The following is a 15,530-nucleotide window of genomic DNA, read 5'->3' on the forward strand; positions in this document are numbered from 1 at the left end:
CGCATAACATGGCCAATCAAATGTGCAACAAAGGTCGAAAATTCAGTCTAAGCCAAAATCCTCTAGAGATACACAACTGAAGTGAACATGGGTGTCTGTGAATACCCCTTGTGTAAGGTTGAAATTTCTAACTGCTTCTCACACCTGAACAGCTTTGAAACTTACATACAGATGCGCAGCATTTTCAGACCTTGCAATCTGCAATACTTAATGTCATAATCAAAAAATATTGTAAAAAGAATCTATGAAACAAATTACTCTTTCATCTGCTTTCTGTTCAGCCACATTCTCCAGGCTTGTGTATGCCCCCAGGCTCTCTGGAATTTCAGATGTGTCCTGCTGTACGCTATGTGTATGTTTATCTGCAGACTCGAGTCCAGCAACAGGAATACGAGTGACCCTCTGCACATCACCGAATTGCTTACAGAACTTTATTTAACAGGAGAAATTTGCATGACATTCCATCATGAGGAATGAACGAATGAATTATCCAAACTATTATATGCAACCAGGAGTTTCTGGCTGGTGGGAATAAAGTAATTGTTCGTATCTTCCTTGAAGCTTTAGACTAACACCATTGCTTTCAATAGCATTACCAAACAGTCAATTAGCTGTACAACCACGTTTAGTATGCTACCTTGCGTTTTTCTCGTACAGAGCTGCTCGATACCATGATGTAAACCCTGCTGTTACGTCTAGAAGATGTTTACTTTTGAAATCGGCCTTTTGCGCGAGTGCGTTTTTCTCATACTTCGTTAACTGGGAACTAATTAAAGCCAGGCTCCGCTCCGTGCCGCTGCAGCGCTGCCGCTGCCGAGGCCTCACGAGAGCGGCACGGGGGCGCCGCCGCCAGCTCCGCGGCCAGAGCTGCGCCCGGGAGCGCCGCTGCCCCCCGCGACGCCGGGCCCCGGGCTCCTCTGCCTCTCCCGGCCGGCCCCCGGCGCTGCGGCGGGGCTCCCCCCCGCTCCTCCCCGCGCTCGGCCGCCGCCGCCGTGCGGACCCGGGGCAGAGCAGCCCGCCGGCCACTCGGCGCGGCTCTCCCCCCACCCCACGCCGTTATTGCGGCCACCGCAAAGCGCAGCGCACCCGCTCGCTCCCCCCGGGCGCTGGCAGCCCGGTCCCTGCGGAGCACCCGCCTCGCCCCGCGGCCCCGGCGGCAGCGTTCGCCTCACGGCGCTGTGCGCAGAGCCGGGAGCGCTGCTCGGCGCAGCTCGCACAGCGGGAGGCTGGCCCGCCTGACCCCGCGGGGCCACCGCGCCGCCCCGGCCCTGCCCGGCGGACGTGCGGAGCGGCGCGGTGCGGGCAGGCGACCCCGTCCTGCAGCCCCCGGCGGCGCGGCGCGGGGGCACCTTCGCGCCTTTCCGGCCGCCGGCCGGGACCGCAGCTCCTGTGAGAACGCTGCCCTCGTCCTCCCGTCCCTCCCCCGCCTGTCACTCACCCGCTTTGCATAAACGCTCCCCCCGCCCCCAGCCCATATACCCATTCCCTGCTCCCCCGGGCGGCCAGAGCTGTGGTCGGCGGTGGCAGGAGCAGCTGCGCCCCGCTTCCCTTCCTCCCGTCCCTCTTTCCCACCTCCCGCCCTCCTTCCGCGGCCCGCCTCCCGCCAGCGGCACCACCTCCGCCCGGCGCTGCGCGGCTCCCGGCAGCGCAGCCCGCCCGGCCGCCTCTCCGCGGCACCGCCGAGCCGCGCCGGCAGCCGCGCTGCCCTCCCATGCGCGGCGCTGCGCCGCCCGCGGAGGAACGGGGACGTCCGCGCTCGCCCAGGAGCCGCCGCTGTAAGTCGGTGCCCGCCGACCTGTTGCAGCGCCGACCGCGGTGGGGAGGCGGGTGGGCAGCGCGGCTCGGCGGAGGGGCGGGGGGCGGGCCGGGCGGCAGCGCTGCCGCACGCCCGGGTCCGCCGCCGCTGGGGTCTGCGCTGCCGGCAGCGCGGCGCTGGGCTGGAGCTGTGCTGCCCCGCTGCCCCCCGGCACAGCACGGCACAGCCGGCGCCCGGCCCGCAGCGGCGGGGACCGTCGCCCCTTCCGCGGGCAGCGGGTGGTTGGTGGGCAGGCGCCCGCCGAAGCTGTTGCCTGCGGTGTGCGGCTGCCCTCGGGGACCGGTGCGGCGGCTGCCAGCCTGCCCGACGGGCCGCGGCTTCCTGCGGGGGCCCGGGGCCCGAGCATCTCCCGGCGGGCGCGGCGCAGGGCAGGGAGCCGCCGGGCTGGCTGCGGCGCTGCGCTCCCGGCGCTGGCACTGAAACTTCTGCACGTGGTTACTGCTCTGCAAAGGGAACCGAGTGCATTTCAGCTTCTCGTACTGTTTTTTTACCAGTTCGGGAAGAAACCCAGCGAGTTTCTTTGCAGAGACGGAGTTGTTGAGGCGTTGCGCTGGAGTGAACTGGGGGGAATTTAGAGCTGGATTTCTTTGTCTGCATGTGGTGAGCGGTAGTGTGTTCCTAGCAGGAGCAGCCTCTTCTGCTTTCCATCTCGCTGCAGGTCCTACGAAGCCACTAAGTTTGTGCTGGAGGACTTTAGGTAGGGTCAGGCTCTGCAAAACTGGTAGTATCGCTGCAGATTTAGGAGTTAAAAGCGGCATTAGTTAAATCGATGTGATGTTTAGCAAATTTCCTCTCCTTTAGCTGTTTCACTGATTCTAGACAAAACCACAACCACCACCATGTAATTACGGTCTTATTAAAACGAGCCTACATCAGAGATGTGTCAGTAATTCGAAAATACTTGTTTTTTCATTTGGTTTAGGCTGAGACCGGCTTGCTGCAGAGCTGCTAGAAGTAGGGCAGGCAGCCTGTTCAATCTTAAAGTAGTGTTTACCACTGGGCTGCTGTGACAAGTAGCCTGTTGAAGTGTAATTATAAATCAAAGTCTTGGTTCAGCCTCTGCTCCTAGATAAAATCTGTATCAGTAATTTACTGACCACTTCTTGTCTTTTACATACAAATATTATTTCTAAGGAAAAAATGCCTGAAGGGAGTTGACTTAAATTATTCAAGATGAGCATTTGCTGACTGCAAGTTACTCTGCTGAAGTATTTAAGGCTTGCATAATTTCCAACACCAAATAGAGAAATCGGAGATGCCATTTATACATTGTAATATTCTTGTAAAGTTCAGGACTGAGCTAACTGTCATGAACTGCAGAAGGACATGTTTACAGAAACACTGCCTGTTAGTAAATTATGATAATTGCTTGTAAGGGTGTTTGTCCGACTAGTCCATGGGTGAACTCATCTCAGCAACCACAGGGGAGGAAAAAGATGTGCATAGATATGTATCTTTGTTCTGTTTGGGGAAATACTTTAGCTTATCTTAAGTGTGAATTGGCATACATTGAATTCTTCTCAGTAGATAACATTGTGATGATAAAGGCAATGTTAGTGGAACAGTTAAAGACCAGCATATGTGAAATCTGTAAGTGCTTCTTGAGAAGGGCCTTGTTCACTGAAAGACCAAATTTTCTATTTTAGTGGGGTGAAACGCTGAGTGTCTTCCGTAGCTGTTTGAGAGTGGCTCGTAATTTTTTTTTATTATTATTATTTTTTGCAGTGGTCTTTGTTACTAGTGCTGTGGGTGGGCTTAGGTGACATCCCCTCTGCATATGGTCTGTAGCTCACTAATCTCCAGCGTATGCATAACTACAGGATGGGTTTCTTACATTTGCCTCTATTTTGTTGTGGTTATGGGCTCATTCTGAATGGTGCTAAGCAAGTGGCACTCGCAGGAGTACAGACCCTGCTGAAAGATCTGAATGTTTGCGTTTCCATTCTCTGATGTGAACTTTACTTGCCCTATTTCTGAACCCTGATCTGTTCATGGTAAAGGGAAGTTTTCAGTATACTCTGCATTTCCCCAGTATGGGGGGCGTGGGGAGGGGGAAGCAGAGGTCCTGTGTTTTCGTAGAGATCCTGACATGCCTGCCTGGACCGTGGTGTCTGCATGTTTGCTTAAATGGAATGGAGAGCATCTTCAGATCCTCGTGGCTCTATTGTCTCTGATCAGTGGGTGTTTAGCTCCCATCCTGCTCCCCGGCATGCTGCTCCCTGGTGAGGAACCTTTGCAGGAGTAGGTCCTCAGTGTGAGGAAGGCCAATCTGTAGAGATACAGTGAAGGCTTTGTGCTGCATCATAATGGCATTTGAAGTGGCAAAGTGCCTGTAAGAGTGAAAAAATTGCAGGAGGTGCTTTGCCATAAGGTTCACCTTCCCATCTGTGTATCCAAACTGTTTCTGTACTAGTATTTCAAGCCATGACCCTTTCTGTAATCCTTCAGTTCCGGCAGGTTTCAACGAGTGTATGGTTGGTATAATCTTTCTGGCTGTAGATTAAGTGGGTAGTTTTAGTCTGAGATTAGTGCTCAGGGTCCTTGAATGCCATCTGAGTCTTTATTTGCCAGACAATGCGATTGCATTAAAGGTAATATAATTTTCTTTGTAGAAGGATTTTTGTTATGAAGACATTCTAGCTTCCTCAAGTTGTTCTGTGCTTAGTGTTAGTACATTTGATAGGTTGGTTGAGGAAGCATTGGTAAAATACCTCTCTGAACTTTTGCATACTAGAGTGAGAAAGATACTCTGCTTTATGGCTCTGATGGGAAGGATTCCTCTCTGTTTTGGAGGATTTTGGATTGGGCACTGTGTATTGAGCTGTGTTTGTTCTTTTCAATCCCAGTTATATTTCGTAAGGGAAGTATTGTTTCAGATTAAAGGAAATGGGCTAGGTAGTTTACTGTAAGGTGTCTTTATGCCTTAATCGATGTTAGTTTGAGGGGCTTTTTTGCTGTGACTGAAGGGAAAGGTGTATCACAAACTTGCTGTTGGATGTGGCGAATCAATTATTCTGTATGTTAGCACAACTAGCAAGGAGGATGGAATCAGCTATGCTGTAGTTAATCTGCAGGTGTTGCATATTTCATATACACAGATCACTGGTTCTGAAATGGAGTCTGCTGCCCAAATTAATCGTACATGATTTTGATTTTGTTGAATGTTCTGGTCATATGAATCTAGAAAAATAGACGTATTTATTAAAACATGCTTTTTTGAGGCTCATAAACCCTTGTGTCATCTTGAAGCATGAAATGTGGGAATAGAGCTGTACGGTTCTGTACTGCTTAAACATGCTCAGGAATATGAAAATGTTAAAGCCTGTGAGAGAGAGAAGTGTATCCACATTAAAAACCTCCTACAAGTGGCCCCAGGTCATGCTCTGACTTTTAGCATTGGGTGCTTCCCAGGTAGGTTTTTGCCCTGTTCCTTACTTGAAGGTGCAGTAAAAGGGACGCTGGGCGTTCAAATATTGTAGTAATGAGGAAAGTTTGGTTCTCATCTTTCTCCAAGCTTCCACTGCAGTTTGGAGAGAGAGAAGTGAGATTATTAACAGTAGCAGTCACAGCCACAGCTCTGGGCTCTGTATGCTTAATCTCCTATTACTTGCACTGTGGCTTTTTGGCCGTTAGCTTTATATGGGTGCCAGTGTTCCTCCCTTTCCCTACTCTGTACTATTTTGGCTTGACTCTTAATTAAATCTGGAAACTCGCTGCTGTAATCATACATAGACCTGCATATCATGGCACGTAACATTCACCTTCAAACAGGGACCAAACTGCGTTGTGTTTGTTAGGAATAGGGTAGGATAGGGTATGTCTTCTGTTTTATGCTTCCTCCAAACCTCAGAATGCACTAATGGCTTGTGCTCTGAGTACCTGACTCAAGGTAGCTTCAGAGGTGATGCCTTGGTGATTTCACCTGATGGTCAAAACACTTCTTTCTGCTGACTCTATATTTGGCAGTGTATATGCTGTATCACTGTAGCAGGCAGCCGCTGGCAGAGTTCAAGATGTAATCTCTAAATTCAGTCGTCATATTTTTTTTTACGGTTTCACAAGTCTGAACTTACGATCATTGCTAGGTTTTTCTAATGAAAAACCCAGAGAATGAAAAAAGGGATTTTTTTTCATGCTCTGCTGTTGCATATGGAATCATTATACCAAAAGGAAGCTTCCTAATGGGATTAGTAGGTTTTTGTTCCCCATGCAGCTTTTGACATTCCTTAGGTATTCTCTCTGGTAGCTCTTCCTGCTATGATTCAGTACAGGAGAATGTTTCAAGCATGTGCATGTGTATGTATGTAATGAATCAGCTGGTCTAGGTTGGGGAAGGGTGAGAAAATCAGTCCTGGTTCATTTTCTTATTCAACTTACTTGCTTAGTGCATCGCTAGAAAAGTTGGAGATCGGGTTTCTCAAGATAAACCTGCTCTTGGGCAACAAATTTAGAGTATGTAATTTATGAAACTCACTTTACAAAAAAATAAACACATGCCAAAGGTAGATGCAATTCTCAGTCCACTCATATAAATGAAGACTTTTTTTTCCCCGTTTATGGTGAATAGTAGATACACTTTTTGATATGTAAAAATGAACTTAACTGTCTCATTGATCTTAATTTTTTTCTTTGTTTATAGGTGTGAAAGAAAATGTCAGTCAGCATGCATGAAAATCGCAAATCTAGGGCCAGTACTGGCTCCATAAACATATACTTATTCCACAAGTCATCCTATGCTGATAGTGTCCTCACTCACCTGAACCTTCTGCGTCAGCAGTGTCTCTTTACAGATGTACTTCTCCATGCTGGGAACAGGTCATTCCCCTGCCACAGAGCCGTTCTAGCTGCTTGTAGCCGTTATTTTGAAGCAATGTTCAGTGGAGGGCTGAAAGAGAGCCAGGACAGTGAAGTCAACTTTCATAATTCCATTCATCCAGAAGTCTTGGAGCTTCTTCTGGACTATGCGTATTCCTCCAGGGTTATCATCAACGAGGAGAATGCGGAGTCATTGCTGGAGGCCGGTGACATGCTGGAGTTTCAGGACATTCGGGATGCTTGTGCAGAATTTCTGGAGAAAAACCTTCATCCCACCAACTGTCTTGGCATGCTGTTGCTGTCAGATGCTCACCAGTGCACCAAGCTCTACGAACTCTCTTGGAGGATGTGCCTTAGCAACTTCCAGAGTATCAGTAAAAGTGAAGACTTCCTCCAGCTGCCAAAAGACATGGTAGTGCAGCTCCTTTCCAGTGAAGAATTGGAAACTGACGATGAAAGGCTGGTATATGAATCAGCTATCAACTGGGTCAACTATGACCTGAGTAAGCGTCACTGTTACCTGCCAGAGCTACTGCAGACAGTTAGACTGGCCCTCTTGCCAGCCATATACCTTATGGAGAATGTGGCCATGGAAGAACTTATCACCAAGCAAAGGAAAAGCAAAGAGATTGTAGAAGAATCAATAAGATGCAAGTTAAAGATCTTACAGAATGATGGAGTTGTCACTAGTTTGTGTGCCAGACCCCGTAAAACTGGCCACTCGCTTTTTCTTTTGGGTGGCCAAACCTTTATGTGTGACAAGCTGTACCTGGTGGACCAAAAGGCAAAGGAGATCATTCCAAAGGCTGACATACCAAGTCCACGGAAAGAGTTCAGCGCTTGTGCCATAGGCTGCAAAGTGTATATCACCGGGGGACGAGGGTCAGAAAACGGAGTCTCCAAAGATGTGTGGGTGTATGACACCCTTCATGAGGAGTGGTCGAAGGCTGCTCCCATGCTGGTAGCTAGGTTTGGGCATGGATCTGCTGAACTTAAGCACTGTCTGTATGTAGTAGGAGGACATACCGCAGCAACTGGTTGTCTTCCAGCTTCCCCCTCAGTATCCTTAAAGCAAGTGGAACAATATGACCCAGTCACCAACAAATGGACCATGGTTGCCCCACTGAGAGAGGGAGTAAGCAATGCAGCTGTAGTAAGTGCAAAGCTTAAGCTGTTTGCTTTTGGAGGTACCAGCGTTAGCCATGACAAGCTGCCCAAAGTTCAGTGCTACGATCAGTGTGAAAACAGATGGACAGTACCAGCCACCTGCCCCCAGCCCTGGCGCTACACAGCTGCAGCTGTTCTGGGTAACCAGATTTTTATTATGGGTGGAGATACTGAATTCTCTGCATGCTCCGCTTACAAATTCAATAGCGAGGCATACCAGTGGACTAAGGTGGGAGATGTGACAGCTAAGCGAATGAGCTGCCATGCAGTGGCATCTGGAAACAAATTGTATGTGGTCGGAGGCTACTTTGGCATCCAGAGGTGCAAGACATTGGACTGCTACGATCCCACATTAGATGTGTGGAACAGCATAACAACTGTGCCATATTCGCTAATTCCCACGGCATTTGTCAGCACATGGAAGCACCTCCCCTCATAATTGTGTGTATGTTGCAATTACAAATTATCAGGTAAGAAACAGCACCTTTGAATTCCACCATAATAATGCTTTTCACAAAAATTTTCAGCAGCGTCTCTGGGGAGGGTGAGTGTGTTCAGTACAATTTTACAGCTGAAGCAACTGAGACACACACATTCACAGGCCGTTGTAAGTCAGGCACCACATCTCTTACATAGCCAGATGCTAGAAGATATCTTGCACCCACTTCTCTTTACAGGACCTCTTCCTGCATGATTTAGATAGAAAGGGCTGAACAAAAATAACATCTTCAACTTCTAGGGAAATGCAGATAACCTTTGGAAACTGAGTCGTGCCCTGCGTTTAAATACTAACCTCATGCAAAACAAGGTTTTGGTGCCATTTCCCTGACAGAGGCAGGGTCACTCTGTATATCCAGTAACAGTGCCCCAAAAAGATACTGTGAATTCCGATCTGAAGCCTGATAGTGAATTCACTTGAGTTTCCAGGCAGACGGCATGTTTTCTCCATGCAGACAGCCTTTGGGGAAACTTGCTGCCTTGTGAAAGGTGTTCTGCAGGCACTTCAGGCCCCATTTTCCATCTCACCTAGACAGCGTGGTTGCACCTGCATGGACTGAGGTTGCATTTGCTCCACTGATATACAAATTTTTCAAAATAGTTATGGTCATATATGTTGGACTAGATACAGTGTCAGGAAGACATATAATTAATATTGCTGGCTGAAATAATTACCAGTCTATAGCACAGACTGTTCCAAAACAATTTAATTATACATAATGGGCCAAGCTCTTACCAGATGCAACTTCAGCATTGTATCTTCTCACAAGCAAGTCTGAATTTGGCCTTGTTTGTTTGGTGGTTGTGGATTTCTGATATTCGGGGAGGAGAGCAGAAAAGGTTGATGGAAAAAAAAGGCCACTAAGAAGTCTGGGTACCTAACCATATTGCCAATATTTTTCAATTCTTTTTTTTTTTTTCCATGCTAACTACTAACTTTTACTTCAGCTGTTACTAACTTTTTCCTTATTTTTATCTTTTCTAGGGTTACATCACTTAAAATAAGTAATTGACATTTTCCAGGACTACTAATCTCTGCAACATATCTGGCATAATTCCCGTAGTGTTGTGTTGCTTGTTTACTCCAACCTTGAGACTTTAGTACAGAATCACAATTGCCACCAGCCAACCAAACAAATATAGTGGCATGCTTAGTCCTAAATAATCCATGCCCTGTGACTGATAATTTGTTTTTGGATTTGAACAGTGTATACTGTAACCATGAAGGCAGGCAGGTTAGAAGTAACAAGTTAAATAAATACAGTTGTAGTGATTAAACAAGCTCTGCATTTGCATCTAAGTTACCTAGAAGTCCAGACTGATGGAGGTTCTCCAGAAAATAGGAAGAACAGCTTGTGTGTAAAGACTTCCCTAGGTTCTTCTGTTCAGGACAGATCATATGTTCTTCTGGTGTCTTTGCAGCTGGAGACATTTGCCCGACTAATGGTAAACACAAAACCTAAATGTCTTTGAAGCAGTGTAGATAGAATTATATACCTAGAAATGTAGGATAGTCATGAAATTCCTTTCTCTGTGGTACACTGAGGATTCATCTTGTAGTTGTCTTTCAGCTGACTGCAAGCTTTGGTTGAGTAAAGAATACATGGTTGGGCCCATGCAAAGCAGCAGGTCAGTGTGGAAATCTGGTGTGAAATTGAGCTGTGTTGTGGCATCAGCTGCTCTTGTCTCAGGTGGTCATTTGTCTTGAAGACGCTGCCTTGTCTTCTCTCCTTGCTTTGTTTTCCCCAGACTTACTTTTGGGAAAGCAGGGCAGACCCTTGAGACTTACCAGATCCTGCGTGCTGGCAGTAATCGCACCCCTGACAGCCAGCAGATGCCAAGCCTGATTTCTGTGGGGTGGCTTCCTCCCTAGTGGGGAACAAAGTCTTGACGTCTTCAGTTCAATAATTTCTATTATTACTGACTTTCAGCAGTTCTCAGTGTTATCAGAGGAGCAGTATCGAATGCCCAGACCCAGGTTTGTGCCAAGAAAAATATTGACTTATTCTTCTGAGACCGACTTAATTGTTCTGAAGTTTACAGTACATGAAAGGGAGTGTTTTATTTTGAAAAAGAGTCCTCAGAATATAACGGTGCAAAAAGCTTTCTTTTGGTCTGCAGTATCTTGTTAAAAGCCATTATTTTAGTGTCACTAACACAAGATAACTGGCTTAACTAACACACGAGATAACTGGCTGAATGCAGCTGTAGAGTGAAATCTCTCCAGTGCTGTGTGCTCATCCAGCAAGTAGTGCGGTTTTTTTCTACTGACTCCTGCTGCTTTGTCAGTGGGTGGGAGGGACAAAAAGGAAATTACTTCTGATTACTCTCTGTTTTCATAGTGCTGTGTGGCCCCAGCCTGACAGCTTTTAGGAGGACTTCAGTCTGCTTTGTCTTGTTCCTCAAACTTGGGACTTTTGAGTAGGTTGGGGATTTCCCCTCCTCCCCTTCTGGAATTGTTTATTTATTTGTTTTAAGTTCATCCCATGACAGGGAACATTGTTTTGGCTTCAGTCTTGGTAGTCTGTTTCAGTGGGAAGAAGGACACACTGCACTGAAGAATGTCTAGAAAAGACTAGTCAACAACAAGTGCAGAGGCCTTTTTTTAGACATAATGAAGGTAGTGTATTGAAGGTAGTGTATTTCAAGTCCATGGTTGCAAAGAGGCTTGATGCTCTGGGCTGTTATGCAGGCTGTAGTGTCTCCTGTGAGTGTTCCCTGTTCTTGGACATCACAGCCTGAGAGAAGTGTGATAGGTTTAAGTGAACTGTGAGTTCGCTGGAGCTCCTTTGCATTGCAATGATGTGGGATTTGCCTCCTAAAATTCTAGCAGTGCTGTCAGAAATGGCTCTGATGAGCTGGTGATGGGTTGGAAGCTGGCATTTTAATACAGCTTCATAGTGAAAAAGCAAAACAATCTCAGCATCCAAAGGCTGAATTTCCTGAATTGAATAATCAAGTGTTACAAAGGATTCTAGTATGGAATTATTGATGCATGGTGCGTTACTGTGTGAAAAGAAATGAGGCAGAGTTCTGCTGTAATGAATAGTGGGTATGTTTTAAGTAAGGGGATTATATGTCCCTTTCTATATTGTGAATAATTTCAATTCGGAATTCTTCATGGTGAACAGAGGCACTGGGGTGAGACACCTTCATCTCCCCTTCGGCTTTATTCCAGCCAGGTTTGCTTTGGCCCAAGGACAGAAAAACTCTTTACACTAAGTGTTCATGTGGGCTTTTGTGGAAGAGAAGTTGCACAAGTTTATGCTTGCTTAAATCCACAAACTTTTAAGATTTTGAGGGAACATAGAAATGTTGAAGTGTGCAGGATGTGAAGCCCATCATGTTGAACTATATTGGACCAGTCTGATTTAGGTTTCAAATGACTGGATTTATAGGCAGAAAATTAAAAAGTCTTCCTGGGGTCAGTAGGATGGTTTACAGAGTAAGGCTAGTAGAATAATAAAGTCAGAATCTCACCCTAAATAATTATCCTTGTGGCTGGCTCATTTATCAGTATTTGACTATTGCACAGGAGCACAATGGTGGTGGTGGGTTGGAGAAGCCTATCAAATGGATTGTATCCTAAGCCTAGCTTTTAGATTTTCTTTGACATCTAACAAAAACCTTATGGTTCATTGTCTCGGCAAAACCCTTTAAACCCTTTAAGTCTTTTATTTTCTCTTCTTCCCCCTGCCCCTTCCCATGCTTTTAGTTTACTCCTTTATTTGGAGAAGAGAATTGGAACCTCGGATCTGGAGAAACGGTTTTAATGAAGAAAGATCATTCAGCATCTCTTGCATTTGAAGAAAGTCATCTGCACCTTGTAAATTATCTAACCTAGACATGAAGGAATGGGAGGAAGAAAACCCAGTCTTCAGTGCTTCAGCACATGGTTTAAATATGAATAGATGAACCAATGATCTGGTCCTTGTGCTAGTAATTGTGGATTAATGCCAATATTAATCAGTCCTTCACAGGAGAAAAAGAAGAGACAGAACTTCTCTGAGTTGTGCAGCACACAGCACCCTATTTCCATGGACTCTGCTGTTTATATGTGAAATTTGAAATGGTTGTCACCTCTTTTTGTGGTGGCGTGAAGTGCCAGCGCCAGCTGCAGGGGAAGCAGACCAGCTCTGAAATGGTGAGATGCCACTGTGGATGAAGATACAGTGGTATTGCTGCTGAACTCTGCCAACTGGAGTGTGCTTGCCTGTAGGCAGTGCCTACAGCATCTCTTAGGTCCTGCGTTGCATTGTCCTGTGTGCAGTGAGTGACCTTCTGCTTGATAAGGGACAGCCCAGTGGTGAAGTGTTTTTGGAACAGTGGGGAATGAAAATTAAATCCCCCAAATCCTCCTTGTTCCCTTTCCTCCCTGTATTTATAAGTAACTCAAATTGTCCCATTCCTGTTATGTTACTTGTTGTAGATACAGTTATTTATTGTTCAGTGCTTGCATGCTGAAACAATGCCTGCAATTGTCTTCATGTTGCAAGGGCTTGTGTGAATTTTATGTTTTGCACATTTTGTGATTGCTGAGTTGCTCTGCTGCACAAAGAAAGAGAACTGTTGGGTTAACAGTTGGAGGTGGGAGGGAGGGGTGGCTTCCCAGTCGGAAATGGAAGGATTACAAGGCAAGATCTCAAATTACACACATACTAAAGGAAGAAGCCATGGAGGTCACTTTCTCAGGCCACCAGCTCCCCAGGTTGCATGTGGTGTGTCTTGTAGATGGTGTCCTTGCTACATTTCATTTGTTGGTCATGCCTTTCAATTTCTAATCTGGACATAGCCAAAATCTCTTGCAGCTCTCTCTTTGTGCAGCTTCCTGGTTGCAATGCAAATACTGTGGAAGAGCTTCTGGATACCAAGCCCAGATGAAGTCATTGTCCAAAGTTATTTATTTATTTATTAGGTTGGAGGAGAGGGATACCTACAATATAGCCACATTGACCTGAATGAGTGGAGTATGGTGATTCAAGAATAAAAACAAAAAACCTCAAAGTAGGTTATTAAACAAAAAAAAGAAAAAAAAAAAGAAAAAGGAGAAGAAGAAAAAAAAAAGAAAAAAGAATAAAGAAGAGCAGCAATTTTGCACTGACTGGATTGCCTCATCCATCTGGATTTCAGATGATCATCTGAGTGACCAGGTGTGAAAGACTCAAGTGCTTTAGCAAAATTCTTATGGGGATATAAAAATGAATTTCGAACCTCTTAATCTTAAAAGTAGCCCTCAGACTCTGCTGCCTTTTGTTTTCCTTAGCCAGGTGTGTCTTTAAACACTTGGTTGCTCAGAAGTGTCATATACAATCCTGAGAAACCAAACTTTACTTTTTAAATAAATTGTTTCATACCAGTCTGGTCTTGAGAAAGAGATGAAGCAACTCTTTTTTTTTTTTTTTTTTTTTTTTTTTTTTTTTCCTTCTGGATTTCAGAAGCTTGTGTTTCACAGGTGCTTTCTTTGCCAGATCCTGTCATTAAGCATGTATTGTGTTGTGGTTTTTCCTGAATGTTTCTGGAGCCCAACTTAACTGGCACATTCAGTAACATGGTTGGTGTGTGCTGCAGTGTAAGTAAACAGCTGCATGTGTGCATGCAAAACAAAAATAGTCACATTGGTGGTGATGCTTGCCTTTCTGTGTGACAGTGTGTAGCTGTATTTGTGAAAGCTTTGTCATCTGAAAGTGTTTACACTGGTCACTGGAAGTTTCTCTATGCTGTCTTATATTTGACTTGCTGTTTGGAGTAAGCCCTTACATTTCAGGAATAGAGTATTTGGAGTTCTGTGAGTACTGAGAGAACATTGGTTAATTAGCAAAGACATTAGCAGTTTTTTAAAGGGTGAGACCCAGGTAGATATGAACAGTGACAGTTCCTCTGGTTAAACTGATTTCTCAAAATGACAGATCAAAAAAAATGTTTAAACCCCCCCCAGCTGCGCCCAGCACACACCCCCCACCCCCCCCCGGTTCTTTTCTCTTAGATGGCTTTTAAGTGATAGGAAAACATCTTAGGGTAAGTCTTCCTGTATTCTTGTACTTGCACAGGTTGCCCTGTTGAAGCAGACAGCCTTGAACTGCTGTTGCCTTTCATCTTGCTGTTCCTGGGGGTGCAAAAGGAGCCATAAAATCAAACTCCCGGCGCGCTTTGCCTGCCCTTTCCCCAGGCACTAGTGATGGGTGAGGTGCAAGGAAGGAGTGAACCTGGTCCCTGGGGTATGGACCCCTTGTTTGAATAACGGCATATAGGTTTGAGACAGTTCTCTCCGTCAAGCTGATTAGAGTCCAGACATGAAGAAGCAGCAATGCATCTAACTACTCAGCTTACGAAATCTGTTTTGTAGCATCATGCAACTTCCAAAAGTGGGATGAATTTTCTGCAGCTGTTTCCAAAGTTGTGGTCTGCTTTCAAGTCCTTGATTAATTCCTATGTGTAGGCTGAAGGAAGCTGAAGTCAGGGTGGGCCTCTGCCTCTGCAGGGAATATGCTAGGCTCCTGCTCTTTGAATTGATGTGGGAATCCTGGCCAGCTACTTGACCATTCCAGTCCTGCAAAACACCCTACACTTTGAAGCAAATGCAGTTCACAGTGGAGTGCACACAAAAACCCTGGCATAAGATGGGAAGGTTCCTCTTATTTTGTGGGCTGGTTGCCATAGAAACATATAACAAAGGACAGCCTTCCTCTTCTGGTATAATTGTGCAGCCCCTTTTCTCTAGGTTTGACACCTGTCTGAATAAGAATGATTAGAGCAGAATAATGTTCCCTTTCCTGGCTATTGGAAATGTTGTTCATGTGCTAAAAGAAAACTGCAAGTGAAGTAAAATTGTCTATGTTGTGGTTTTTTGTTTGCTATTACGTCTTAAGGTTTTGTAAAACTTGCATTTTTTTTTTCACAATGTGAAACTGAAGGTCAATAAATTATTAGAGAATTTCTCTCCATGGAACATTTATTTCAAATGTTGTCTCTTCCTCCCCTCCTGCACCTCCAAATGCTCTGAATCCCTCCCTTATGATGTCCTTTTCATGTCCTCTTAATAAAAGCACATCTACAACATGCAGTTTACTGCTGTGGTTTAAGCTTCTGCATCAGTTGCACTTCCCTTCCCTTTGTTCTGTTGTACTGCTGTTACTATGATCTCTATCTCAAAGTTCAGCAGTTAAAACTAGAGAGCCTCAAAACATTTAAGAACAGGAAATGCAAGTTTGTTGGTGCTTGCAGTACAGTTTAGCTA

At 45.6% G+C, this 15,530-nt stretch overlaps 1 protein-coding gene across 1 annotated transcript; it reads left to right on the top strand.

Annotated features, from left to right (window-relative positions):
- The first annotated feature begins 1,528 nt into the window (after positions 1-1,528).
- ENC1 (ectodermal-neural cortex 1) lies at positions 1,529-15,242 on the top strand. Its single transcript, XM_055699642.1, has 3 exons — positions 1,529-1,775; positions 6,456-8,268; positions 12,012-15,242. The coding sequence occupies exon 2, from the start codon at positions 6,468-6,470 to the stop codon at positions 8,235-8,237; it is 1,770 nt and encodes a 589-aa protein (XP_055555617.1). The 5' UTR covers positions 1,529-1,775; positions 6,456-6,467; the 3' UTR covers positions 8,238-8,268; positions 12,012-15,242.
- Positions 15,243-15,530: the final 288 nt, after the last annotated feature.

This window comes from Falco cherrug, chromosome Z (genome assembly GCF_023634085.1).
Source record: "Falco cherrug isolate bFalChe1 chromosome Z, bFalChe1.pri, whole genome shotgun sequence".
In the NCBI taxonomy this organism is placed as follows: Eukaryota; Metazoa; Chordata; class Aves; order Falconiformes; family Falconidae; genus Falco; species Falco cherrug.